Consider the following 27396-nt stretch of genomic DNA (forward strand, 5'->3'; position numbering starts at 1 on the left):
GCAAGAGGGCACTCTGCTAGCATATGTGCTCCCGAACACTTTGGGCAACTGTCAGATTGTTGGAAGTATTTCCCATCATGCTAGGTGCCCTCGGATACGGCCTTGAATGGTGCTACATTGGTCACAGATCACTTTCCCCATTTGGCTCCCCAGTGAGGTGTAAATATTTCAGAGCTAATGCATAAGTCATGTACACCTGTGTTTCTGAGTGCAGTAGTAGTGAGACATAACTCTTGGGTATTTCTGAGTGAGGAGGAACACAGATTATCTCCTGTCATTGCAAATGGAAAACATGGAGATTTTCAATGTTAACACTCAGACTGGTTCTGCAAATTCTTGGAAACCATTGCCTCCAGCCCCAGGCAGCATCTAAGTGACGTTCTGCAAGCACGCGCACCTTGCCAGGGCTTGCAGATACCCCAGGCTGTGTCCACATGTGTCTAACTACTGGGGCCCCATATCACTGAAAGCCAATATATGGGATTAATTCACCCAAAAATGAGCACCCCAAGAATGCTTGCTTTCTTGTGTGTATGGGCATCATGGTAGCAATGTCAGAGGGATTCATATTATTGCTGCATCAATAGGTGTTGGGTGCCTTTGTGTTTCATTCGTGAACAAACCCAGTCCTCACTGAGTATCCTGAGTGCATTCATCATCTTACACTCTTTAGAGGAGAGAAAAAGTTAAGCTTATTTACAGTCAAAATGTTTGAAATAATAAAAGGCATCACACCATGCACTGGGCTGATGGGGAGGGGCTAGGGAGGTATAGCTCCTGGAGAGCAGGAGAGCTGGATGGCTTCCCCAGATGGTTTGCTCTGTATTTGCAGAGCCTGGTGCTTTGACTGTGAAGTGAATGAGGAGATGGAGAGGCACTCTAGGTGTACGCTAATGTAAGAAGGAAGCTGTTGGTCTCACTGCCCTGAGAGGGAATACTGGCAAAGGTCCTCAGGTGCAGCAAAGAGGCTCATGGATTTCCAAACAAGGGACTTGCCTCCTGGTGTACCTCTCCTGAACTGAGGAAAATAAGATTCTGTTTAAAGTAGTAAATAAACAAAATAGAACCAAAAAATAGCTGATCTTTATCATGGACCTTCCAAGCAAGGAAAATACTTTGTTCAGGAAAATATACACTACTTTTTGAGTGGGACTCAAGCACCTCTGCTGCAGGCAGTGCCTCATAAAACATTTGGTGTTAGCCCATATGAAAAACACTGTTAATTGATGGACACATGTCTGACCTAAGATATGTATTATTTTTCTCATTAAAGCAGTGACCCCAGAGTAAAGTGACACCAAAGCGGTGTACAGAGAATAAACACCTTTCTTTGGGGGGAAGGAGCGATTTGTCCAGCTCAGCATTTTCTTGTTAGCTAGTAATAAAACTGGAATAAACACAAGTGCTTTGTGCATTTATCCACTGCATTTGGAAAACAGTAACGAGTGGTGCTCCTCAGGGATTGGTGTTGGGGCCAGTCCTGTTCAACATCTTTCTCGGTGACATGGACAGTGGGATTGAGTTCACCTTCAGGAGGTTTGCTGATGACACCAAGCTGTGCGGTTTGGTTGATATGCTGGAGGGAAGGGATGCCATCCAGAGGGACCTTGACACGCTTGTAAGGTGGGCTGATGCCAACTTTAGGAAGTTTAACCATGCCAAGTGTAAGGTCCTACACCTGGGTCGGAGCAATCCCAGGCACAGCTACAGGTTGGGCAGAGAAGAGATTCAGAGCAGCCCTGCAGAGAAGGACTTGGGGGTGCTGGTAATGAGAAAATGAACATGAGCCGGCTTCAGTGTGCGCTCGCAGCCCAGAAAGCCAACCATATCCTGGGCTGCATCAAAAGGAGCGTGACCAGCAGGTCAAAGGAGGTGATCCTGGCCCTCTACTCTGCTCTTGTGAGACCTCACCTGGAGTATTGTGTGCAGTTCTGGTGTCCTCAACATAAAAAGAATACGGAACTGCTGGAACAAGTCCAGAGGAGGGCCACGAGGATGATCAGGGGACTGGAGCACCTCCCGTATGAAGACAGGCTGAGGAAGTTGGGGCTGTTCAGCCTGGAGAAGAGAAGGCTGCGTGGAGACCTCATAGCAGCCTTCCAGTATCTGAAGGGGGCCTATAGGGATGCTGGGGTTGGACTATTCATTAGGGACTGTAGTGACAGGACAAGGGGTAATGGGTTAAAACTTAAACAGGGGAAGTTTAGATTGAATACAAGGAAGAAGTTCTTTACTGTGAGGGTGGTGAGGCACTGGAATGGGTTGTGAATGCTCCATCCCTGGCGGTGTTCAAGACCAGGTTGGACAGAGCCTTGGGTGACATGGTCTAGTGTGAGGTGTCCCTGCCCATGGCCGGGAGGTTGGAGCTAGATGTCTTAAGGTCCTTTCCAACCCTCACTATTCTATGACTCTATGATTCTCCCATGTGCTCTCATCTTCACTTCTTGTTTTTTCTAGATTCTTTTGTTTAATCAATACTCCCAAACACTTTTTTAGTGCCACATTTATAGTAAAAAATAGAGATTAAGCTTCTGGCACAGGCATAGAGTGACGTGTGCTTTGTCACTAGTACCTGTAACACCTTCTGTATGAGGCTGTCACAGCTAGTCATTCAGGTACGATTAATGGATTTTTTTCACAACATTTATACCTCTCCTACAAATGTCACAATGCTGCAATGCCACAGTACTACTACACCTTTTGGACTACTGACATAGCTGTCATATTTGTCTAGGCATGAGACAATTTTGGTATCATTTGCTATTATATACATTAAGCATGGCAACAGTGCTATACCATGTCATCTACTACTAGTCCCGGTGCTTTGCAAACATTATTAAGTATTATTGGTCCTATTTACTAACTGGGGCATCACTGCAGCACCAGCCATTTATGTTTAAAATATAGTTTCCTTCTCCATTCAGTCATTTTCTTATATCACACCAGTAGATCTTGTGCAGGAACATGGCCCCAACCATGGAGCTTCCAAACCAGAAAGTCTCTGCAATATTTTTTTCTTACAATCAGTAGCCTTCATCTTAAGAAAAAAAAAATATATATATATAATATTACTGCCTCTATAAAAAAATTCCTAAAGCTTTTCAACAGCCAAAGTAACATCATAGAAACTGCATCACCGTGGCCCATGGTGTACTTACAGCCTCAGGCCTGTCTTTGTCACTGACTGGTCAGACATTGAGGGCTTGATTCAATTGCTTGAACATGGGCATCTGTTTCCAGTGAGTCACTTTGTAGGTTTCCATGTAAGATGCATGGGCAGGATGCAGAACCTCATGAACACCCCTATTTCCCTGGAGCAGCAGCCAGAGGTTAGGCAGTGATACTGCATGGGCACAACCATGCTAACCCCTGCAGAATCCTAGAAAGCGCTATCTGGACCAAGAAAGGCATGTTTTTCACTTGCCATCGCCATTATCTGGAGAAACAATGGAGGAACAAAACTGGTGTCAGTGGTGAATGCTACGTTCCTGAGGCCACAGTGGAAAAGGCACTGATGTAGCTGCTCTTGGAGAAACAAAAAGGAAACTGGATTGAAAGTCAGATTTGTTTTTTGCCTGAGACTTTTAAAGAGCAGCTCCAGAAGTGTTACTTGCATTTGATTTAACACTTATAGTGCAACGGCAATGAAACCTAGCATTACAGGGAGTGTGTGTTCCCACCAGAAAATGTCTTCAACAGCTCATAAAAACCTGGCCATTTATCAGCACTGCAGGAGATCTTTATTTCCTCCCTACAGCATATGCTCTCCTATGATGTAGTTATTGATTTAACCAGTAAACTTCATAGCAAGCTTTTATCTTGGAATTAACAGCAAGACTAAAATAGAGCCCTTATTATTCTAATAACAGAGAGATGAGATTCCTGCATATTCCAGAGGCCATATCATCACCCTAACAAGCATCCCATTAGAGCTGCCTGGGCAGCCATAACAAAGCGTGGCCTGTGAGAACTTTAACAATCATGATATCATACCCCTGGCAATATCACAACCCTTTTGTTTTTCTTCCTACAGGTTTGGACATCAGGCAAGCTCAGGTTATTGTGCTGTCATCGGGTACCAAATGTATAAATGGAGAATACATTAATGACCAAGGGCTTGCGGTCAATGACTGCCATGCAGAAATTTTGGCAAGAAGGGCATTTGTTCACTTCCTCTACTCACAGCTGGAGCTACACCTAAGGTAACTGAATTCTTTTGATGCCTGGGGAATGTTATACAGCTTTCAGCGGAGCAGATCCATCCTCCAGACTTTTGAACTATTTGTTTCTTTATGTTGCTTTTTCCAAGTCTTTAGCTGACAAAAGACCAGTACACAGAAAAAATGAGAGTTAGATAGTCTAGAGTGCTGGGTCATGAGCTCCTTTACTTCAGCTGATTTTCTTTCAGTAGCTATTAGATATGACTCATAAAGTTAGGGTTTATGAAGCCTGATGATTTTGTACAAATCTTTACGTGCAGGCTTATTAGCATCATTTTTTGGCCAGAGACTGAAAGGGGGTCATTTTGCTCACTGCAGCCATTTTCCCATCTTCCTTGCTGCTGCTGAAATATCTCAAGGAAGTGATTTATTGATCATTAATACCTTCATTGACTCGCTAGAGAACCAAGGAGTGTTAACAGTACAGTAAACTTTGTGCCAAAGTGTAAGATGCTATCACTCACTCCTTCTTTATGATGTTTTAAAATGTTATAGCACGTAGAATCATTACAGAGGAATTATTGGTCCTGTCTTCAGCCAAACCTACATTGTTACCATTTAAATGGTTAATGAGTCATACACTGCCTGGAAGCTGGTAGTAAGTGGGTAAGTGTGGTACCAGAGGGGTCTATCCAGGGACCTTGCTAATCATGTCTATCAACAATCTGGAAGAGGCTATGTAGTGCTTGGTTATAAGCTTTTCAGAGGACACCAAATGGTGGGGAGGACCAGGCAATATGCTTGAGGGCTGGAATGCCACCCAGGCAGGCTGGAGGACTGGGGCAGCAGGAACTGTGACAGAAAACTCAGCAAGGACAAATGGAAAGTCCCACACCGAGAAGAAAAGAATGACCTACAGTAACACAGGACAGATAGATCCTTTCTGTCTGGAGGGCACCTTTGCTGAAAAGGGACAAGGTTCCTAGGCAGACCGCAAACTGAACATGAGATAGTGGTGTGCCTGGCAGCAAAGAGGGTTGACAAGATCCTGGCCTCTATGAAGGCAGTCAATGGATGGGATCATCCCCGCTACTCGGAATGCATTAGATTGCATCTGCAATACCACGTGCAGTTTGGGTCCCCCAGTACAGGAAAGACATCAGCCATCTAAAGCAGGTTCAGCAGAGGCCACTTGGATGCTCAGGAGCTAGAGATTTGGCCTGAGATCTTAACAATACAAAGGAGCTGGCGTCTTTACCCAGGTGTGCAGTGGGAAGAAGACAAACAGGCATGCACTGAAACAAAAGAACATTAGGACAAGCTGTCCCCGTAGGAACAGGCAAGCAGTGGGTCAGGTCACCCAGCAGCCTTCTGCAGACTCCCTCCTGTCTTGGACACTTCCAAAACCTGAGCGGATAAAGCCCTGAGCAACCTGGCAAACTGCTTTGAGCAGGAGGTTGGGCTAGAGACCTCAGGTCCTTTCCAGCCTGGATTATCTTATGCTCCTATGAAAACTGAGCAGAAGTGAAGCTGAGCTGGCATTTATTGTACGGAAGGAACCAAGGAATGAAGGAAGCAAGGAAAGAAAACAAAAAAAAATCCCCTTGTCTATAGGTCATTCTTCTGCCCTTCATTCTTGCTTGTGTTTTCATATGATTTTATCTAACCTCAGTGCAAAAACTCCCTTTGACTTCAGAAGGTTTTGCATCAGGTCACAGACACAAGAATGATTCTGAGCAGAATTGTGTGTTCTTGTGAGCACCTATGATACTGTTGCACCGAAGCAACAATAATAGGAATAACGATTATTTTCACTTCAGGCTGGAGTTGAAGACAAGAGAGTATATTGAGTACATGAGCTTGGCTAACAAAGAGGGGCAAAAGCCTTGAAGGGTTTAATCAAAACCAATATTCTCTCTATTTATTTCAATCTGAATTGCTTTCAAGCTTACATTAAATTATTATGTTTTCAGCAGTGTAGCAGCCCTAGTACTTGCTTTGTGCTACAGTCTCTTGGGAAACAAGTGTTACCACTGTGTCTTAAACTATTGTATTGATCCATCTCCCTAACATGTTCAGTCATATTATTATTTTATTTGGATCAATGTTAACAATCTTTTGTTAAGAGAATCCTCAGTGCAGCACAAGCTATGTTCACAATAACTTTAAATCTCTCTCTGTTCAGCCAAGAGCAGGCACCACTGCTTCCCTGACCAGCACACGATAAAAACCTCAACAGGCTAAGGACCTTTGAAAGAGAGAGCTATTGTCAGATAAGATTTTGCTTCTTTAAGGTCCATGGGGAAGCAAAACTATGTGTTATAATATATTCTTCAATTCTAATATTCATTGCTAAACCCAGTTTTATGCCATCATCAGGGCTTTGTCTTATAGCAAGAACATGGGGCTCTTAAAAATGAAATGAAAAATTTATTTTCTTTGCATTGAAGTCACATTTACCCCCTTTTCTCTAACAAAACAGAAACAACTGCCACTGGCACAGGAATAACATGGCGCTACCACATAGCAAAAGGAATGGGGTTTTTAGAACAGTCTTGTTTACTCAGCTTCACTGGGACTCCCTGCACACCAGCTCCTCAGGCCTGGGAGAAACACAAATGTGGCTTCTGCATTGTTATGCATTTGCATTAACCTGGCCCAAATTAAAGTCCTCTCCCAGGCCAAGAACCCTGTTGTACAAAGTCATATATGAACTGACAGCAGAAAGATAGTTCTTTAACCCCCAAAAAGAGTGAAAGCTTAGTTCTTGCCTCAAAGAGCTTAAATTTTTCATTCTTTCCTATGAAACAGGCAAGTTTGTTCTGTTGAGAACATTCCCTATTTTCCATGTATCTCCCTCTCACCAACCTTACCTGCTCAAAGCGATCTCTGCAGCTGGATTTCAAACTTCAGGAGCTTCCAGCGCAAGAATTATTTTTCTATATGATATTTTCCTTGAACAGGGACCATTTTTACAGAATTTACAAGTACTACCATGGACATCAGTGAAAGCAAAATAGGATGAATGTGTGAAAGAGTAGGGTCAATAAGGCTGGAGAAAGCAAGGACCAGGACAGAGAATTAATGGCCAGGAGATACAAATTCACAGAGTTTAATTTACATTTTGACACTTCTGATGTCCAGAAGTTAGTCAGCTGAGTGTGAACTAGATCCCCAAGGCTCCTTTTATCACCACTGGAGAGAGATGGGCACCTCAGGACTGAGACAACAGCAGTCCTATTCAGGTATCTATTGTGGGTGAAAGGAATTGCCGTGGAGCAAATTTTCCATAAAGAGAGCATACGGTGACTGCTTCAGATATTTAAACTGTAGAATAATCCCAACCACAAACCAGAGCTGCAGAAATATGTAAATTACTTTTTTTCCCCTTCTCTTCATATTGCTCAGTGTTGACAGTGTAACTTTCCTGACTTTCCTTAGGAAAGAGAGCTCCAGAATGGGAACTTTATCCTCTCTAAGAAGCAGGAGTGACAAATACTTCAAAAGGAAACTTTCTTTCAAAATTTATTGTCTAAAGCTTGAGTTAAATAAGAGCTAAAAGCACAACTAAAGCCTGACAGCCTCTAACCAGTCTGATTAAAACCCTTAGCCCTCTCAGATTTCATTTTTATGACAACCATAATCCTCCACTTCTCAAGACTTTCACGAAAAAGATGAAAAGTAAGACGTAAATTTTGTGATGTACAGAAGAAAGACAAGACCTTTGGAGAAGCTTTTCTAAAAATTGCCATCAAAAAGCACACAAATACCATAGTCTGATTCTCTTGCAATGACGGCAGTAAAATTCACATTGATTTCTGTGAGATTATTTATACCAGCTGGCCAATAGGGAAGAAAAGAAAATCCAACTCTTCTATTTTAAACAAAATTAAAACTAATAGCCTATTCTTAAAATAAATCAGCTGTAGTGGCCCTGCAGGTGCTGGAGGGATGATTTTACCAGAAGCTAAGTTCTTCCAGTGAGTCAGATGCAAACCACTGTTTATTTTATGCACAAAAAGCAAGGAATAGTCTTCCTCCAATCCAGTTACGCTTTTTTTCCGGGAAAACTAGCTGTGTGTTATACATCTACTGTTTCTCACTTCTGTCCTTTTAGCAGACACAGCTCCTCTCCATTTAAGCCTGCTCTTAGTTTCTCTGAGATGCCATGCTGTAGCATGTAGTATACTAGAAACTTCCCATCTGTATGTTTACTAAAACCAGCTTCCCTGCTTCTCTTTTTGAGAACGAGGCCTGGTTTCAGCAAAACTTTCTGTATATATTAAACCATAAGTATGTACTTAAGTATCTTCTTGAAATCAGCTCAAAACTTATGTGTGTGTTATGCTAAGTAATGAATTTAAGCACAAGATAAAAATTTAGCACATTCTTAAATGTTCCTTTTGAATCAGCCTCAAATCTTGACTCTCCCACTGACATTCATAGCAGGAAAGGTTTAGAGACAAATTTTGCTCTTTTAGCTACTGCCAGGGCGTGAAAATGACACTTTAACACCACCCCCTGAACGAATGACATTTGTGGGCTCACTGTGGGCTTTCCCATTCCTTTATGTAGTGTATGGCTGTGCAAAATGGCACTGCAAAGTTCTGCTACTGCAAACTCATTCTCCTCCTCACAGCTCAAAATGACAGTTCCTGAGGGAAGGCATAGGTGTGCTGGTGCTGGGGGAGTAGTGGCTTTGCAGAAGTACACCTCATGCTCCACCTGAACCATTTTTACAAGGTTTCTGGGTCTCCCTGGGCTTTGAAATCCCCCAAGCATCCCATGCACAAGAACCTCTCCTAAGCCACAGCAGAAGGTATTGCATTTCAAACTCTTTCATAACAACACTCTCAGAGTTTTGTTATCAAATTTATTCAGCCACTGTACAGGAATGAATCTCATGTTTTGAGTTCAGCCACCAGGAAACCTCCCAAAGGCAGGTCGGGATCATATGCGATACAGAGGATCTCAGTCTCCTGGAGGAAGAGCCAAGCTGCCTTACCCTCCAGCCCTGCCATCTATTTTTAGAGCAGCTGTCAATCACCAAACCTGTCAGCCACTCTGGCCACAGACCGTTCTTGGTACTCGGGGTAAGAGAGCAAGGTTAATCGGTGAAAAACAGTAACCAGTAAAAACAGGATGGGTGCTGGTTACTGTGAACTCCTTAAATCCAGACCAAAGAATGATTGCTCCAACCCTACATAGCAACTGTTTCTAAGTACTGCAAGCTGCCCCCCACTCTGGTGAGGTTTAGCATAAGAATAGGAGGCAACAGGGCTGCACTGTATTCTCCCAGCTGAATTTGCAGTGAATTATTTAACACTAACTGCAATTGCTCTGAAGTCCAAGCAGCGGGACTTACAGGTATTTTATTATTTCAGAGGCTTGGATCAGGGCGATAATATAATTAGCGCAGTTGGGAAATTCCACCGCAGCCAGCAGAAAATGAAGGAGCTGCATGTGGCAGCCCCAGCTCGGCAGCCGGTGTGCCTCGCTGTCCCTGACAGCCGAGCTAATGTGCCTGTAAATTCCTCCTGACAGCAAACGCATCCTGGCATCAAAAAATGACAAAACACCCAAACCACGGAAGAGTGACAGCCAAACAGCTTCAATAGCACAGAGGCTGCTTCAGGAGAAAACAGGCAGAAGCAGCTTGGATTAAAGCCAGGGACTTGCTCTGAGGCTGAGTAGAAAGCACCCCTGTTTACACTAACAGGAGGCACAGAAACCAGCAGAAACTGCCTTGGTTAATGGGCTGTCCTATAGTGAATTAAATGGGTAGGATTCTGCCTTCTTAAGACCCTCCTAGGAAAATCATTACCTGCAGGTGTCATTCTGCTCAGAGATATTCCCAGAAAAAGACCCTTGAGTTTTTGAGGGAAGGACTGAGGCATCAGAGGGAAAGGAGTCTCATCATAATTCCACTAATCACATTTTCACCTTCAAAATTATAATCACAGCCATCACCCAAATGTAGGTATTAGAGGCAGCTGTCTGTCAGAGAAATCACCCATGTCTTCCCAAGTGTAAATCATCTGAAGAACCACACGGCAAGCATAGCCTTAATGCGAGCTATTGCTGCAAACTGCAGGACTGGGAGGGTTTGGCCTCCCGGGCAGCTGTTGCTAATGGAATGTGTGCGTTGCGTCCCCATCGAGCTACTGAACCACTGCAAAGATAAAAGCTTCATCTTAATAAGTATCTTTTTCAACTGAGCTGAGAAAAGCCTGCACAAGTTTTGTCCTCACTTTTCTCAGGATGGGTTCCAATTTCCAGAAATCCAAGTGACCAAGAGGACATTGCTGGCTTAGATAGAGCACTCATAGTCAGCTTGGGTTAAATAGGGAAAAAAGCAACACCTGGGGAGCTGGGAGGCATCATAGGGGTGATAAAATCTAGCTTCTTCATTAGAGGCCCTTTCCAGTGGAGCACAGAAACACTCATCTTGGCTGCAGGGATGTTAATGGGATTTAAACACATGCCTAGGCATTGTGATGAGCAGAGCTGATTTACTCATATGAGAGCCAAAGAGAACTTTTCCTTTTTTCACGTGCCAAAACCTCTTTAAAATCAAAGTGTTTATGCATCTGTGCATGTAAGGAAAGAGAGCTACCCTTCAGAAATCCACACGTTTTATCATTAGAATATATTGTAGGTAAGCAAGCCAAAAACACTTTGGCAGTTTTTACCCCGTCCACTTATTTCTTCACTTGCAGAAGCTTGTTGTTTCCTCTTGTTGTCCCTAGGAGTAATATATGATGCCAGCTGCTTATAGAAACAGAGGAGAAAAACAGAGAAAGAGAGCAGAAATGTTTCTGATTCGGTGTGTAACAAATGACCTGGAACCTCTTTTGTGATCATAGCAAACGGCGAGAAGACTGGGAGCGATCAATCTTCGTACGATTAAAAGAGGGAGGCTACAGGCTGCGGGAGAACATCCTGTTCCATCTGTATGTGAGCACTTCACCCTGTGGAGATGCGCGCCTCAACTCCCCCTATGAAATCACGACTGACTGTAAGAAAAAAATCTTACCTCTCCTTACTCCCTTTTGCATGGGTTTTTCTTTTTCTATGATCAGCCCTTGTCTCTTTATTTGCTTGCAGAAAGTGTTTCACTTACAAGTAGAAAACACTACAGGCTGTGTGATGTGTGTGTGTCTATGTGACTGGTGCTCAGTCTCATGTGCTGGTGGAAAGTGTGCTGGGAAAATCAGAGCTGGGCAAGTCCGCAGGAGACTGCTTCGTGTGCCTGAGGCTCAGTGGCTCTGATAAGAAATATAGCCCAAATATCCTGCTTTTCCTGCTAGGAAATGCAACCCCAGCAGTAAATAAAAGCTTTGGTAGGTGTCCCCATAATCAAAGAAGCTACAGCCATGGGCTGGACCAGAGGATCAGGACTCTAGCTGGGGATGCAGACTTTTCTCAGGGTTCAAGCAGTGTGTATCGGTTGAAGGGCTGCATTTACACTAAATCTGAGCTGTTCAGGCTGCAGCAGCTGGAGTCTGCAGTAGAGCAATGATAAGCTATATAATATTTGTAGCGTTGATCGAAGGTCAGACTCTCTCCAAATGCCACCTGCCCTTGCAGTGAATAATGTTAAGATCCTTCTGGAAAGGATCCTTCCTAGGCCATTCTGCCTATGTCAAATCAACTGCATTGTTATTGCATGGCAAATGGGCTAGATGGAGTCCACGAGGCCAGCCTTGGAGGCCTTGGGCCCACACCTGTGACGTTTAAGCAGAAGCGTGGTTTTCCAGGGATTTCTTCTCTAGAGGTGATTCTGCAAGTGAGGTAAACAAATCAGGTCTTGAGCCTCTGCATGCCACCAGCAGAGCTGCAGAGCTTGTTGCTCATGGAGAGACACCCCATCTCCACCGTCAGGACCCAGCACTCCTATCTCATCACCACCCCCCCAGACTTGCATGTCTGTGTTACTGCCCCGCTGTCACAGAGACATGTCCTTGTTGGGTTCTCACTGCACCAGCTTTGCCCTCGCCTAGCCACAGCAAATGCCCCCAACAAGGGACAGGGGACTCAAGAAGTCTAGGGCTCGTTATCACATGTGCCTGTCACCCCATGCAACATGTCACCAATGCACGATGCAGAAGGTCGAGCTCCTATCTCTGCCTCTAGGTATTGCTTCTCATATGTGCATTTTACAATGCCATAATACCCATAGTGCTGGCTGCTAAATGTACATATAATGAGAAATAGTCCTTGCCCTACCTTGAATGTGAAGCAGGCAAGACAGTAGAATGGATGGAAGAGGAAGCATAGACACAGGAATATAAAATTAATCATCCAAGGTCACACAATGACCTAACTTCCTCACAGGCAAATCTATCAGGCGGCAGGTTCACTCCTGGATCTTATTTGTACAAGTTATTTATTAATGATTAGGTATTATTCTCCCCAGACTGGAATCTTTTTGTCATGGGTGAAACAGCAGCTTGCTGGGGCAAGAAAGCAGAATGCACCTAATCAGGAAGGAAATACACTTCCTTATCTGGTATGATTTCTACATTCTACTAGCAGTGTTTATAAAATGGAGGAAAGCAAGCAGGAGTTTGAAAGGCAAACAGCAAATTGTCATAATCCTGATAGCAAAATAAGGACACATATTATCCTAAAAGCAGAATTAAAAATAAATAGGTGCCTAAGAATATCAAAACCAAAGAGATTTTTGCCCTCCCACTTTATGTGTGTATTGAAGCGTATCTGAAAAGGCTTTATGTATGGTTAAAGGCGCTCATGTTTTCCAGAAGGCAGGCTGCCTGGGGCACCCCTTACCTGACATGTGAAGTGGAAGCAACAAAATCTGCAATTACTTTTAAAATGCAGTCCATTCTCAAGAACAACTGAAAGCTGTCCAGGGTGGATTCTACATCCATGAATCAGAAAGTGGGTGCTTTGGGCAGCTGACAGCCAGCATTATTGATACGAACCCAGCCCTGGAGGTAACTCTGCTTAGCTCATGGACTGCTTCAGAAAGCACATACATTTACCAGGTGATGTGGGAATGCTTCTTTACATTACAGGACATGCAGGAAGCCGTGTTTAAAAATATGTAATCAAGCAACACCTGACACATACAGTAAATGTATAGTTAGTCACATAAATCCCTTTCACGTCGGTTATTACACCAGTTACTGTCCCAGTGCAGAAGCTGGGGTAGGTAGGGCTGTGTGGCTAAACCAAGGTTACACAGTGATTCAGTAGAAGGGCTTGAAGGGGCACTACATCTGGTTTGCAATTCAGTCTTTTAACCAGATCCCTCTACCTTTGTCCTGTGCTCTTAAAATAATTTAGCACTGTGTAAAAAGACGTGCTGCCAAAAGCTGTCCTTCAGCAAGATAAGCATTTCCTTTCAGCTCACATTATCCCAGAGACATCTGGGAAGATAAGTATTTTATACTGTTTATCATTCAGATCTTCTCTTTTTTTTTTCTTTACCAAAGAAATAACCTTTCTTTCATCCAGTAATGACAAGAAACTCCAGGTGAATGCTGTTTCATTTCTTAAACAACAAAGATGCCTCTCCTAGAGCTAGCGCAAGCCACCAAATGTTACTGATTATTCTCTAAAGATGCATTAACATTTAAAAACACTGTCTCACCATGTGGTTTCTGGCTTTGCAAAGGAATATGATAAGCCTTTATCAATATAGGGAGTAAGCAAAATCCACTTCTCAAATCTCCTTCCAAAAATTTCCTATTATCCACCGTGTCTTCCTAGCACCCTCAGGGAGGCCTCACATTTCCTTCTTATGAGCTTTGTTCTGTTAAGGGAGATAAGCTAGCATGCACTTGAAACCCAGTTTACTTCTTATTGGATAGTGCAGAGTACCAAGTTAGCGACACGTGTAAAAGTCTGTCCTTACCGTTGGTCCATGTGGACAGCTGCAATGCAGAGGAGCAATCCAGGGAGCCCGCACCCATGCCAGGTTCGTCAGGAAAGTAAGAGATTAGGTACAAAACTTTAAAATCTTGCTTTGATTTCCAATGGTGGCCTTTTTGGATCGGGGTGAGTTGACTTTTCTTGTTTATACATCCTTAGGCAGCTCTAAAAGAGAGGCAAAATCCAGCTGGACCAGGGCTATTTTGAGCATGGAAGGGTTTTCTAACTCTTTCTGGGTACCTATATAGGGCAGAAGGTTGGAAAAGCTTATGGGGGGTTCAAGTGAAGTTGAAGCTTTAGGAGAAGCAGGTACAATCCAAAAAAGTAGAGGAGGAGGCTGAGAGGAGAGGTGCAGGAGCAAGTGACAGCAGGAGAGGAGGACAGCCAGGGTCAGTGGTGTTGCAAAAGAGGCTGGGAAATACTGGAGGGGTTTCAGACGGCTGTAAGCGTTCTTATGGGTTTGTCCTGGCTCATTCTCTCCAGCCAGTCTCCTTCCCAAGACTCTTTGAGTCATTTTCCAAGGTTACTGTTGTGGTTTAAACCCAACCACAAACCTCTTTTACTCACTCCCCCCCCCTTCTTGCCCTCCCCCTGCTTCTGGAGGGACAGAGAGGAGAATCAAAAAGAATGCAACTCCCACGGGTTGAGATAAGAACAGCCCAGTAACTAAGGTATAACACAAATCACTACTGCTACCACCAATAATAATAATGATAAAGGAAATAACAAGAGGAAAGAATACAACACCTCAACACCAGCCGACCAATAACTCACCCCACTCCCCCCAGCCAAGCACCGACCGATACCTCCTCCAACCCTGCAGTCCCTCTACCCCTTCCGGGTCACTCCAAGTTACATCCTGGGCATGACGTGCTGTGGTATGGAATACCTCTTTGGCTAACTTGGGTCAGGTGTCCTGTCTCTGCTTCCTCCCGGCCTCCCCTCCTCCCTGGCAGAGCATGAGGCTCAGAAAGTCCTTGGCCAGACCAAACATTCGAGCAGCAACTGAAAACATCAGCGTTATCACCACTGTTCCAAGGCCAAAAGATCAAAACACAGCACTGTACTAGCTCCTAAGAAGGAGAAAAATGACTGCTGCTGCTCAACCCAGGACAGTTACCCACAAGGTTGTAGCACAGCTATATGGTGAAGAGGCAGAACATTCCCAGTGTCCTCACAACTCTAATTGCTCCTTTGCATGCTCATCTTCTGCCCCTTCTTCAGTTCAATAGGTCAAGGAGCCTGCAACATCTCCTTTTCTGGTACCTTCTCCCTTTGTGTAAATCCAAGCAAAATGTTCCTGGATTTCTGATTTCTCTGAAGGGCATTATCACAGCACCAAGTTACCAGGGCTTTCCTGAAGGTTTTAAGGGGGCTGATGTTTCTCTCATACATGCTCCAGCTCATGAGGTAGAGCCATAGGGGCAGCTAGCCCTGTACTATTTGTTCTATATTTTACACCTTCTGAATCTAGGGCAAACCATGGAGTAATCAAGCCCTTGCTTTGCTAAAGTGCTTTCCTAGCTAATTTAGGGCTTCTTGACTCATTGGCACTTTTTTTAAGAGTCTCTTGAAAAGCAAAATGAAGTGCTTAAAAAAATGAGTTAACAAATCCTCCGCTTCCTTACTCCTACTTCCCTTACAAGATTTTACCTCATTGTCCAACTTTCTTCTAGAGATGCTCTCTTTTTCACTACATGGATTGCCAAAGAGACAAACAAAATCTGCCCCAGGGCTTGTCTGCATTCCTCTCCCCTGGGCTGCTTTTCTCTCTCTTGCTAACATGCTGTATTGCCTTGTACCATTGACTCCTTGATAGCCCAGCTCCTGGTTTATCCCACGCTCCCTTTAGGTCTGAAACACACCATTGCATCTGCTCCACATGGGGTCTTCCTCCTGCTTGTCTATTAACCTACAGCTGTGCTGAAGCTCTCATGCACACACATTTGACAGAGTTCTCATCTAGACAGGATCCGCTTGCAACCACGTGAGCTGGATCATTGCCTTGGTAGGTGATGTGATGGGGAGAAGATGTGCAGTGCAGTTTTCCTGGCTGCTGGATTTTACATCCCATTCTTAGATAAAATGCTCTCTGACAACCCCCAGATCTGGGGCTGTCTCAAAGGGTGGCCCTGCTCACACTGGAAACAGCCTTCTGTGTTCAGCTGGGGCTGATCCAGACTGCATCAGTATATGATCTCCAAATCAGAGTCGCTGAAAGTTGTATCCTGAGCAGACTGGCTGGAGAGGGCCAAATTCAAACAAAGGTGGTCTAAGGAGCTTGTCCGTCTCCAAGAGACCGACACAGATGATCTCCTGTGAATGTCATGAGACAGCTCCGGAGCTCTGCATTCAGCATCCTGCAGGCAGGTACCAGGATGGAAATACAATGAGGACACTTATGGCAGCAGCTGGGCTAAAATAGCTTCCAAAAGCATTGGGTTTAGTGAATGTTATTGGATGAGAAAGGGGAGAAATCTCTGCCTTCCTTCTGCCAATCCCATGTTTTGTTTAAATGGACAAATTCTGTTCTTGTGGGTAGATGATATGGGGGAAAGCATTTCAAGATAGAACCAATGTAAATAACTCAGTGCTCTGAAAAGAAATTGGGTATCTGTAATTACAAGAAAATGCAGGTCCTAACAAATTGATATACTGCCCCTGTTACAAAAATTGAGGGTAACCATAGGTCATCCCTTGGGTTTGAACACTATTATTTGTTTCCATTGTACAAGTGCTCCCAGGTATCGTATCGCTCCATCACAGCTGCTGGCCAGCTGCAGCCTGGGAAACTATACTGGAAATTCGTAGCTATTCAGTGCATGGAGCAGCTTCCTCCTAGGCTGTAAAGCTGATTTTATGCTGATGAATGGCCCGCCTGTGGAACCAGGATGAAGGTGCATTATTTTCCTATTTTTCATATGGCTGAGCAAAACAATACCTTGGGGGATCTCAGAATAAAATTATCATAGAGAACCATGCCCAGAAGTAACACAAAAGAAAAAAAATCATGCAACACTGTAGGCTGTAGCACTGAACACTGCCTCGGGAGAAATAATCCTAGCACTGGATGAATTACTGTAGAGGGCCCAGATTGCTTTGTCATGTAAAGGATGCTGCAGAAATTGCAGACATAGCATGAAGCTGTTGGATAACTTCAGGTGCTAGGGAACTGATTATTAAAGAAGGGGAGGGAAAATTGTCCTTTCACTTCATTAAGATTGGACTGGGATGGATCCAAAAGGTTTGGGTTCAGGGGGTGAGCAGAGGACCCATTGTCAGCCTTCTCTGAGAATAAGTCATGTTGAAGCAGCGGCCCTTTCCCGCTTTTGCCACTGCTGCAGCCTCAATTTACCAAAGTAAATACAGAGGAAGCACAAAGACTTTTCTACCGTTAACTAGAAGCTGGTCTGTCCAAGGAAGAGGTTCAATGCCCTGAACAGCCTGCCATGCTAAAACTTTTGCCAGTCCTTAGGGTCAGCTCTATCCCCTAAACCTGACAGAGAAACTGGTGATCTCCAGGCTTAGAAGAGTTGTGAAAGCACTCAGTTTTATTGTTGGTATTATCACGCTAGACCTCAGAATGCACCTCTGAAAGAGGCTTTTGTTTTGCTACATTGGAAGTCCTAAAGCTTTCAGTGCCAATTAATAAACCTGTGAAAGTTTGCTATTGCTTCGTGTTTCACCAGTAACCTCCACCAGTCTGGAGTTAGGATTTTAGTGGTGTTTTGCTAAACTGACTGGTGAATAACTGCTTCACTTCATGACAAGTTTCAGGTCTCAAAGTACTGACTGCCTGGAAAGAAATCAAAACTTGTCAGGCAGATGTTTTACATAACATAGTTGTGTGAAATTGGGATCGCACCCTGTACTTTACATGTCTCCTGCTCAGCAGCGCAATAACAAGGAGTATTAAAAACCCATTTAATTTCTTTCCAGGCCTAGTTCAAGGTGAGCTTTTTCATTCAAGGCCACTTCAACTCAAAGGAAGAAACTTGAACCTGTATCTCCCAAGTCCTGGATCAGAGCTTCCGTGAACTCACTATCAGTGGAGCTAGACAGCTCCCTTTCTTCAGTCTCTTGTAAAATTTTGTCAGAACTGATAATCATGAGAAAGCTCCTTGGCTTTGACCATGCACTGAAAATGTCCCAATTCCCTCTCATTGTGATATTCTTGGCTGCTTTTGTTTGTTTGGGTTTTGTTGTTTCAGGGAGAGTTTTAAAGTGGAAAATAAGATTTTTCAGGAGGATGTGTCAGCACGGTGTGTGTCTATCTGGGAAAAGAGAAAGAATATGCTGGAAACTATGGATTGCTCAAAGCAAGCATTAGCCACAGCTTTGAAAACCTTTCACGTAAAGCAAAATGTGTTTGTTAGGATTCAGGAAAACAGGTTTCCACAGCTATAATCAGATCCTAATTTTAATAGAATGCTTGAATCGCCCAAGGGCATTGCACTGTATTTATTGATTCTGCTTTGTTATGGGTTTTGCTGCTTTGTAAAACACTGCATTTGGACACAATGTTCAGATGTGATAAAAAGGCTACATTAATCAGCAAAAGGCCATGTCTAGAAGCTTCCAGAACAGTGGTAGGAAAATTCACCAAGAAAAGCTGGTTTTCCTCAAATTTGTCCAGCCAAGGAATAACGATGTCTAATGTTCTCCAAGGTCCTCAGGGACAAAGAGACTGCATGATCCTGGACATGGCTTCACCAGTTCCACCCACAACATCCAACAGCCTGCTGGAGATACGCACCTAATTGCAGAATGTACTTTGAGTGGAAAAGATCAAACCATAATTGGGAAAAATCTCTGTGGGCAAAAACTACACCCACTTAGCTCTAATTTGGTCTCATTTACCCTTCCAATGAGTTGGAGTCACAGGTAAACCTCATGACCCGAGTTTCATAAAGCTTGTCAGGCAACTCTGGGTACCATTAAGATCTTTGTGGGACTTTTGAAAGTCCTTAGATACCTGAGAGCTTCTTGGAGTCTTATAAGAGAGAAATCTGAAGACAGCTGCTTAAGAGAACAAACAATTTAATGCTAACCACTGCTCTGCTAGCTAGCTTCTCTATCTAGCCTTGAGCAACTCACCTCATTTTGGTAATTTCTTTTTCCACATGTGTAAAATGGCAATAAAAGGTATCCAGCTGTCACAGCTCTGAGGAAGGGTAATTAATGGTCAGAGTAGGATATTAAAAAGGAAAGCACTGTTCTAAGCACTATTCTAACATTATTCAGAATAATTTAGTAACCTCAATCCATAGATTTTTAATGCCAACAGGGACCATTTCCTGATGATGTAGATTGAATTTCTCCACCCAGAGACTGTAAGAATTTACTCAGCAATTTCCATCTACAGATCCAGAAGCTGAAGTTGAACCAGAGTATGTCTGGTAATACAGCAGAAACAACAGCCTCTCTAGGCTTATACCAGCCACATGGAGGGCTGAATATCTGTCCATATTGTTGACAGACGGCTGTTGTTTCTGTCTCACAAGGCTCATTTTCTGTTTTCATATTTTGCTGACTTCTTTCCCAACATTTTTCTTAAATCACTATTGAAGATTTCAATTTCCAAACAACAGCAAAAATCCCAAAACCACATGAATAACAGCACATTTCGTTGATAAAAGAAAGAGGGTTACGATAAATAACACATTCTCTTTATGTTTGTGTAAACTTTCTGATTAAAACATGGTGAGGGAGAGAATTGGCACCAAATGGGCAATTCCAGTGATGCTGGCAATTTTTCGCACAAAGCATATATAAAAGATAAAGCCTAGCTTTAAGAGAAAATATTTTTCATTAAAAAAAATAATAAAATAAAGGAAGAAGATACAATGATGCACAGCTTAGGACATAGGTGATCAGCTGGCCCACACTGGACTCTGTCTGATGCGGCATCCCCTCCTCCACATGCAGCCTTCAGCCACTGCCCTGCCCTGGCTTTGCTCAGTCGCTGACCTGGGCAACAGCAGCAACTCCCCGCACTGTGAAAGATGAGCTGATCATGGCTGGAGACCAGCTAATGTGCTTCTGTGACCAAACAAGGCTCATGAAGGCTTCAGAAGCAGAAGTTTTCTCTGTCAATGGAGTTCACGACACCAGCACAGCCCTTTGCCAGGTCTCTAAGACTTCGCTCTGTGGGAGCAGCTGCACTTCCAAAGCAATGGCATTGCACATCTGATTTTAGATGAGAGGAGCAATTAGTAATTAAAAACAATAATTTTGAAGTGTTTGAGTTGTACTTTCCTTGATTGCCACAGGCACAGAGTCTTAATTCCACTGATAAGTCTTGTGCTTTTGGCTTCAACATACTAATGCATTTCTACTTCAGAGCAGGCTGGAGTCTGCAGTCTGGGTTTGTAGGTGGCATGAAGGATCTCCCCCACACCTGACCCAGTACTACCCATTCCTCCTTGCCTGGAACAGTTATTTATAACTCAGAGGAAACAATGCCTGACACTGTTGCCAATAAATAATTTTTAAAAAAGAATTTTAACTAGTTACTCACATTTTGACCCCAGGGGTTCTTCAACAGGCAGGCATTACAGAAAACCAGTTTGTTCTATATTTTGACCTATTTCTCAGGTATTCTTTATCACTATTTTTGTCCCAAGGGATTAAAGTTTTCTAGGAGACCTGGTCTGTCTTAGAAGTTAGTCTGATGGCAAAATGGGTTTCATGTGTTAGAGTGCCATTTTCTGCTCTAGCAGTTAGTTTCATGAAAGTATCCTAGAACATTTCCCTAGGATGAGTTTTCAACACATTTCATATTTTACAAAAATAATGAAAAGTCTCTTTAAAAGTGCCTCACCTCTTGAAGAGATGAAATTTTGCCCATCAGTGATCATATATGGTGGCATTTTGTAGACTCAAATGAAGACTTTTCATTAAAATACTCAGTGGTGTGTTTTGATATATGACAGAGAACCATTCTTAAACCCTTCCTACAGTTACTGCCTCTAACACCACAGTTCAAATAAAAAATCATATTTTAATTAATATGTGCATAAAACAAATAAGGACAAATAATGCAGTCATTTTGTTTTTTCTTTTGAATTCAAACTTCAAGTTTTTCTTATCACTGATTTTTCTGCTGGATTAAATGCCACATATTGATAACCTATGAATAGGCTAATTGCCTTTCCTTTCAAACCTTGCCTGTACGTCACTCAAAACTATTGGTAGATGAAAAGTCATGGAAGAAGTAGAAAGACTGAAAAATGTTCTTTGAAAGTTAATGAAGAAGAGAAAGCATAACACAACAAAGGGTAACATCTTTTATCAGGTCAAGATACACCTGATTGCTGCCCAAACTCAGGATTTCAGCCAGGAAACATCAGGAAGGAGGCAAAAGGTAAAGAAGTTCTATTTCAATTGTTCATTTCAGTTCCACAAGCTACAGGTGTCCCAGGCTTTGTAACATTCACAGATGCAGTATATATTCAGTATTTATGTTCGTATATAGGGCTTAATGATATGATCCAAACCACAGATCTGAACTGAGCTATGCCACAGCATGGTAGGCACTACCTGGCTCTGGGAGTGAGCAGTTCTCCCCTGGCACTGCATTCAGATGCAACAGACATCTTGGCTTATATTTCAGGGTCATATCTTGACTTTAAAGGATTCATCTCAATATACTTTTAACCCATGCAAGCCAGGTGCTTGTGTTCCCTCCTGGAAAGGATTCTTCTCTACACTCACTGCAGGTGCGGCTCCACAGGCCTTCAGACAAGACCACTGCTTTCACCAGCCTAGCCCTTAGTCTGATGAAACCTATCCTCGGTTTCAGCTTTTCACCTTGTGAGGGGACCTATTCCATTTTCCCGAATCCAAACTTCTTTCAGAATTTCCCTGAAGTTTCTTGCTTTCAGAAGCCGGCCTATTGCATTTTAGCCTCTGCTGGTCACCAAAGCACAGCACAGCAGAGATTTATCTGATCGGCCACCTTACCCAGCAAAGGAGAGATATCCAAAGCATTCAGTGTGCCATGATGCTCACTTCAACACATCCAGAAATAGTAATACTCTACATTTATTCAACATCTGCTTGAGGAAAGTGCATCTCTAATAACTATCAAAATACAAAGGCAGGCAGATGTTAACAACTCCTCTTTCCACCTCTTTGTTTCAGACTGCTCTAGGGAAGCTTTATAAACCATGCTGATGAATAGAAGGCCCAGCACCGAAAAAAATGCAAGATAGGTTGTTTTATTTCTTCCTTCATGAGGAGAGAACAGCCTCCACTGAAGCAGGGAAATAGAAAATGAACCTCTGAGGCAGTCATGCAAAATCTCAGACAGAGCCTTACTCGTATGATTCTGTTTAATCACCGTCCATTTCCTCTTCACCCTTCAACTAAATAATAAATATGGAGTGGCTTTTTTCATTACCATTTGAGCCAAAACTGGTCCTGGAGAAAATATGAAAATAAGGGGTGAGCCTGGAAATCAGCAGGTTTCACTGATTTTAAATGCAAGGCACCTATGTAAATTTCTAATCCAATAATTATTAATCCAGAACCTTTTTATTTTAGGAACTCTCACGAGTAATTTCCACTTCTGAGTGTATCACACATCATAAATCCACTCCAAATGATTTTTAAATCTGTCCTTTCCAATTCCGGTTTGAATTGACATTTTGTTCTGCTTGAAGTGGCATCCTCAGACGCCTTCTCCCCTGCAATTAGTTGAGATTAAGCAGTTGGAGCACCAGCACAGCAAAGATCAGAAATGCTTATAGTTACTGATGCTTTGATCATACTGAGCAGCAGAACAGGAGTAGGCTGTAGTTTGTGACTCTAAGTTGCATAAATAAATATGTTTCTGAGACTGCTTTAAGATGATCTGTAGCAGGCTGTGCCAGCAAGTGGACTGCATTTTTTACTGCTGGCAAGCAGCTTATGTGCTAGAGTCTGTCTGAAGCTTCAGTGCAAAACACACAGAGCCTCATCTTTTTCTCTGTTCAATATTTATGTCTTCTTGTGCTACTTAATGATTTGCAAAAAAAAGGAACTATGTTCCAATTGCAGATCTGGATTATTTAATTATGGGCAATCTGAAAGTAGTCGCAGCTTTGGGTTATTAGTATTTTATATAAATGCTACAGATCATCTTTTGGAGCCTATGTGCCAGCTATCCCGGCAATGTGAGCAGCCTGACACAGGCAGTACAGCACAGGGTTTTAGTCACACCCTATCTGTTGAATTTAATAGCAGTTGAGCAGTTAAAACCGCTTATCAGTGCTGTGGAAGTGTATCCCAGGGTGAGCGTACACTGGCCACAGCTGCCTGAATCCTATCAGCTAATGCCGTCTGCTTGGCTGCACCCTGGGCAGAGCATGCATTACAGGGAGCAAAGTTTGACACATGGGCCAAGTTAATATGAGCATTTGGAACCTGAGACAATCTGTGCACTTGCACACACTTCCTAAGTGCTTTTAAGAACTTCATTATTCAGTTTCTGATACTTGCTGGCCGGGGCTGAGATACTGTAATAACAGCTGGACATGGAGTACTTTGGCCTTTGTACTTCCTTTGGTCCATGGGAAACTGAGGAGATCAAATAGCCAAATGAAAAATCAAATAAGCAGACCCCCCAAACGCAAAGAACTGTTTCAGATCCCTCCCCCCCCACCTCCCACCCCCCCCAAATTTTTGGCCTATGCTTTAAATTCCTCAAGAGCTCATCAGTCGTTTGTAAGGCTGCTGTTTTTTCTTTCCCTGAACTGGCTCCTTATCTCTGTCAGCACATTGCGGGTTGCTTTGCCCCTCACTAGGTAATATTTACCTAGGGAAATCAAAGTCATATAAATGATGGGTTACTCTTCTTTTCATGCAGGCACTAAAATTCCCTAGCAGTTACCTATCCCTTTGCATGTATGCAAAATGTAAGCCTACCGACAGGGTGAACTGCCTGAAAAAGAGAGCAATCTAGGAGACCAATGCACCTTCAGGGGAAGGTCAGAGTGGGAGCTGAGAAAGTAAGAGGAATGGAGAGAGAGATGGGAAATGGGCAGAGAAAGGTGTAGCAAGGGAAAATATTTTTCTAAAAAAAGAGATGGAGAAAGAAACATTAAAAATTCATTGTATCCTGGGGGATTTCCAGCAGGTGGACTCCTGTGGTAGATCTTTATTGAAAGGATAGCATCTGTTTTTCATAAATAGCTTCTGAGCATACCTTTAAATGAATTTGCAGAAGGATGCATCATTATCTTCTTTATACCTGTGGGAAAGCTGAGGAAAACAGAACTGATTTGCTTCAAGTCACACTTTCCACCAGCTAAAGCAGCAATAGTCTAGAGTCACTCTTCACTGGCTCCCCGGCAGAGGTCTAGCTCTGCCATGCCATCAGTTCTCAGTGCATGCAGACTAAGGCACAGTGGGTTTGCTATACATTTCTTGCTGTTGCTCAGCTAGATGTGCTTGCTAAGCAGAAGTGATCACTTTCTCCTTTTGTTGTCTAAATTTCATGGTACCTTCCCCACAACTCTGTGGTTTAATAATAAAAAATGCTGCTCAACACTGCTTGAAGTTTTAAAAAATGAGTTTCCCCACTGAGTCCCAAGAAAAATATGGACCAATTCCCAGACTGCTAATCCCATCCAAAGATCAATCTCTGAACGATACTGCAGGAGGTACAACAGACAAGGGGGATATGCAAAGGAGTAACACGTGGCCATGAAAATGGCTTCTTGATAGTCTTGGCAAAGCCCAGCAATTTGAGGGAAGAGGGATCTGAGATGTTTTTGAGACTTGGCATTTTTTCTTACTGAATTTTTTGTTTCTCCATTGGCTTTTCCCAGTTTCCCTCAAAACTGAAGTCTGAGAAACCACACTACTCTAAGCCTGGTGGTTACTACAGTGGCTGCTTGTGAGGTGCTCTGTGACAACTGGGCACAGGGAGCCCTGGACACAGGTGCTGATGGGTATGGCAATGCAAAAACTGCCCTTTCCCAAACTCGTATCCTGTGGCAGCACAAACAAACCCTGCAGTATTTCAAGGCTCTGTCCAGCCTGGCCCTGTACACTACCAGGAATGGAGCATTCACAACTTTTTTGGGCAATCCATTCCACTGCCTCACCACCCTCACAGTAAAAAACTGCCTCCTTATATCTAACCTAAACTTCCCCTGTTCAAGTTTGAAACCACTACCACTCGTCCTACCGCCACAGTCCCTTATGAAGAGTCCCTCTCTGGCATCCTTCGACAGAGCCTTGAGCAACGTAGCTCTAGCGAAAGTTGTCCCATGACAGGGGTTGGATCTAGATGATCTTAAGATTCTTTCCAACCCAAACCATTCTATGATTCTCTGATTCCATGATTTGCAAACATTTTGGATATGACGGAGCCGGGTTTTGGGTGGGAATCGGTTTTGGCCATGGCCAACCAATCCAACTGATAGCTGGTCCAGCCCACAGCTGGCACACACATCCCCATCTTAAATTTTAAAAAAGCAGGAAGGAAGTGAATGCTGGTGGGGGCTCAGCCGTCTGTCTGCTGGCAGGTCACAGCTGTCTCTGCTGTTTTACATGTATTCACCGCTTCTGCTAATCCCAAAGGGCTGAAGCGATTTATTTTTCCATTCCCATTTTGTAAACCATCCATCAGCAGCAGCCAAAGTCCATCAATTGCTTCCACCAGAGATTGTAGCACAGACAACAGTCATGGAAAGCAAGGACGATAAAGAGATGACAGGGAGAGAGCAGGTGGCTGAGGAGTATGCACAGAGCCAGCTGCTCATGGCCAGAGGTTCAAACAGCCTCATAACCTGTAACTCCCCAGTGTTGCTTAGTGCCAGAACCAGGCAGTCCCATAGCCTGTTGAAGGCTGAGGAGCATCACCTTCACAAGGTAAACCTGGTCCAGCTGAGGGGCAGGCCATGGAAAAATACAGTTGGACAGTTGGAAATATGGGCAGGAGGATTTCCTTGCTCTGCCTTGCTGTTCTTTTACAACCAAAATACCCAGGGGTAAAGTAGCAGTATAAAGACAGTAAGAGTACATTATCATTTTCATAATGAACTTCAGTTTTTTCTTAAAAATGAAGGTAAAGTATGTTATTATCTTCTGCACCTACTGCGTGTCTGCAGGACTCTGTTCAGTTCACTGTGGCACAGCACAAGTGTGTTAGCTGCTTGCCCTGCACCATCTTAAAGGCAGCTGCCTAGCACTGAAGTAGATAATATCACTGAAGAGATGGATGGCAATTGTATAAAAGATATCAGTACAACACAAAGCAGAAGGGTATCTCACTCTACGGAGTTTATAGATGGAATTTAAGCAAGCTATAAATAATTAGCAAGTTTTGATTTGCTTTTGATCCAGAGTATAAAAATTCAGCTTTTGAGAATTTTCAATGAAATTTTGTGATAACAAATAAAAAAGTTCTGAAATTATTCAGAAAATGCCACTGAATGTTACACTAAATTATTGGACTGGACTGCATCAAGCAGGTGAGTCTTGATGGCACTCATTGAACCAAGGTTTTCCAAATAGCCTCCTGACACAAGTCGATCCTACAAGCACAGGTTAAAACCAAGATATAGTACTTCTTCTCTGAAAAACAGAGCACTTACTTATGTTCTTTTTAAATATATGAGGGAATGGGAATGGGAACATGAGCTCAGCATGTGCTGTGTGAAAGTTTTGATTGATGTGAAAAAGACAACCATGCTAGGGAGCACATACTTTTCTCCATTGGGCTGCTTTCTTGGGCTGTATTCTCATCTAATTTTGCATCCAATTTAAAGGACCTCCACAGGTGGTTCTGCAAATATGAGCTATGGCATCAACACAGCCTCTCAGGTTCTTTCTAAAAACATTTAATTATTGTATTCTTGTGTTTATTTTACCCAGTGAACAGCAGCAAGCACATAGTGAGAAAATACCGTGGGCATCTCCGAACAAAGATTGAGTCTGGAGAAGGAACCATACCCGTGCGGTGCCATAATGCCGCTCAGACATGGGACGGCGTATTACTGGGAGAGCAGCTCATCACCATGTCCTGTACAGACAAAATTGCCAGGTACCTGATGTATATATGTGGCAAAACTCTTTGCATGTAGAAATGAAGTTTGATACCACAGAGGACTATGGCTACTGGTGGGGAACAACTAGCAGTTGCTGATAAACTCTGCGGAAACAAAGACCTCCTTTGTATGCAAAAGCAGACCATATAAATAGGATGGAATGCAAATAGGACATTTTCCCAAATTCTCCCCAGATCGTTAGTTGCTTTTTACAGTGTGAAGAAAATATAAACTGTCTGCTGCATTTTTGCCAATAGAATTTCAGTGTTCAAATAAAATACATCCACTCTCCTCTG

The 27396-nt window shown here is 43.2% G+C and overlaps 1 protein-coding gene and 1 long non-coding RNA gene across 2 annotated transcripts in view; one reads left to right on the plus strand and one right to left on the minus strand.

Annotated features, from left to right (window-relative positions):
• Positions 1-14205, minus strand: part of LOC136009197 (uncharacterized) — a 35706-nt gene extending 21501 nt beyond the window's left edge. Inside the window, exon 1 of the long non-coding RNA XR_010610389.1 lies at positions 14044-14205. This is a non-coding gene — a long non-coding RNA (uncharacterized LOC136009197). The remainder of the gene's footprint in view (positions 1-14043) is intronic.
• The window catches only part of ADARB2 (adenosine deaminase RNA specific B2 (inactive)), a 306595-nt gene that overhangs the window by 255752 nt on the left and 23447 nt on the right, over positions 1-27396 (plus strand). Inside the window, exons 5-7 of the mRNA XM_065669255.1 lie at positions 4034-4202; positions 11027-11178; positions 26928-27096. Coding sequence (XP_065525327.1) covers positions 4034-4202; positions 11027-11178; positions 26928-27096 — 490 coding nt within the window. The remainder of the gene's footprint in view (positions 1-4033; positions 4203-11026; positions 11179-26927; positions 27097-27396) is intronic.

The sequence above is a fragment of the Lathamus discolor genome, chromosome 2 (assembly GCF_037157495.1).
Source record: "Lathamus discolor isolate bLatDis1 chromosome 2, bLatDis1.hap1, whole genome shotgun sequence".
Classification (NCBI taxonomy): Eukaryota; Metazoa; Chordata; class Aves; order Psittaciformes; family Psittacidae; genus Lathamus; species Lathamus discolor.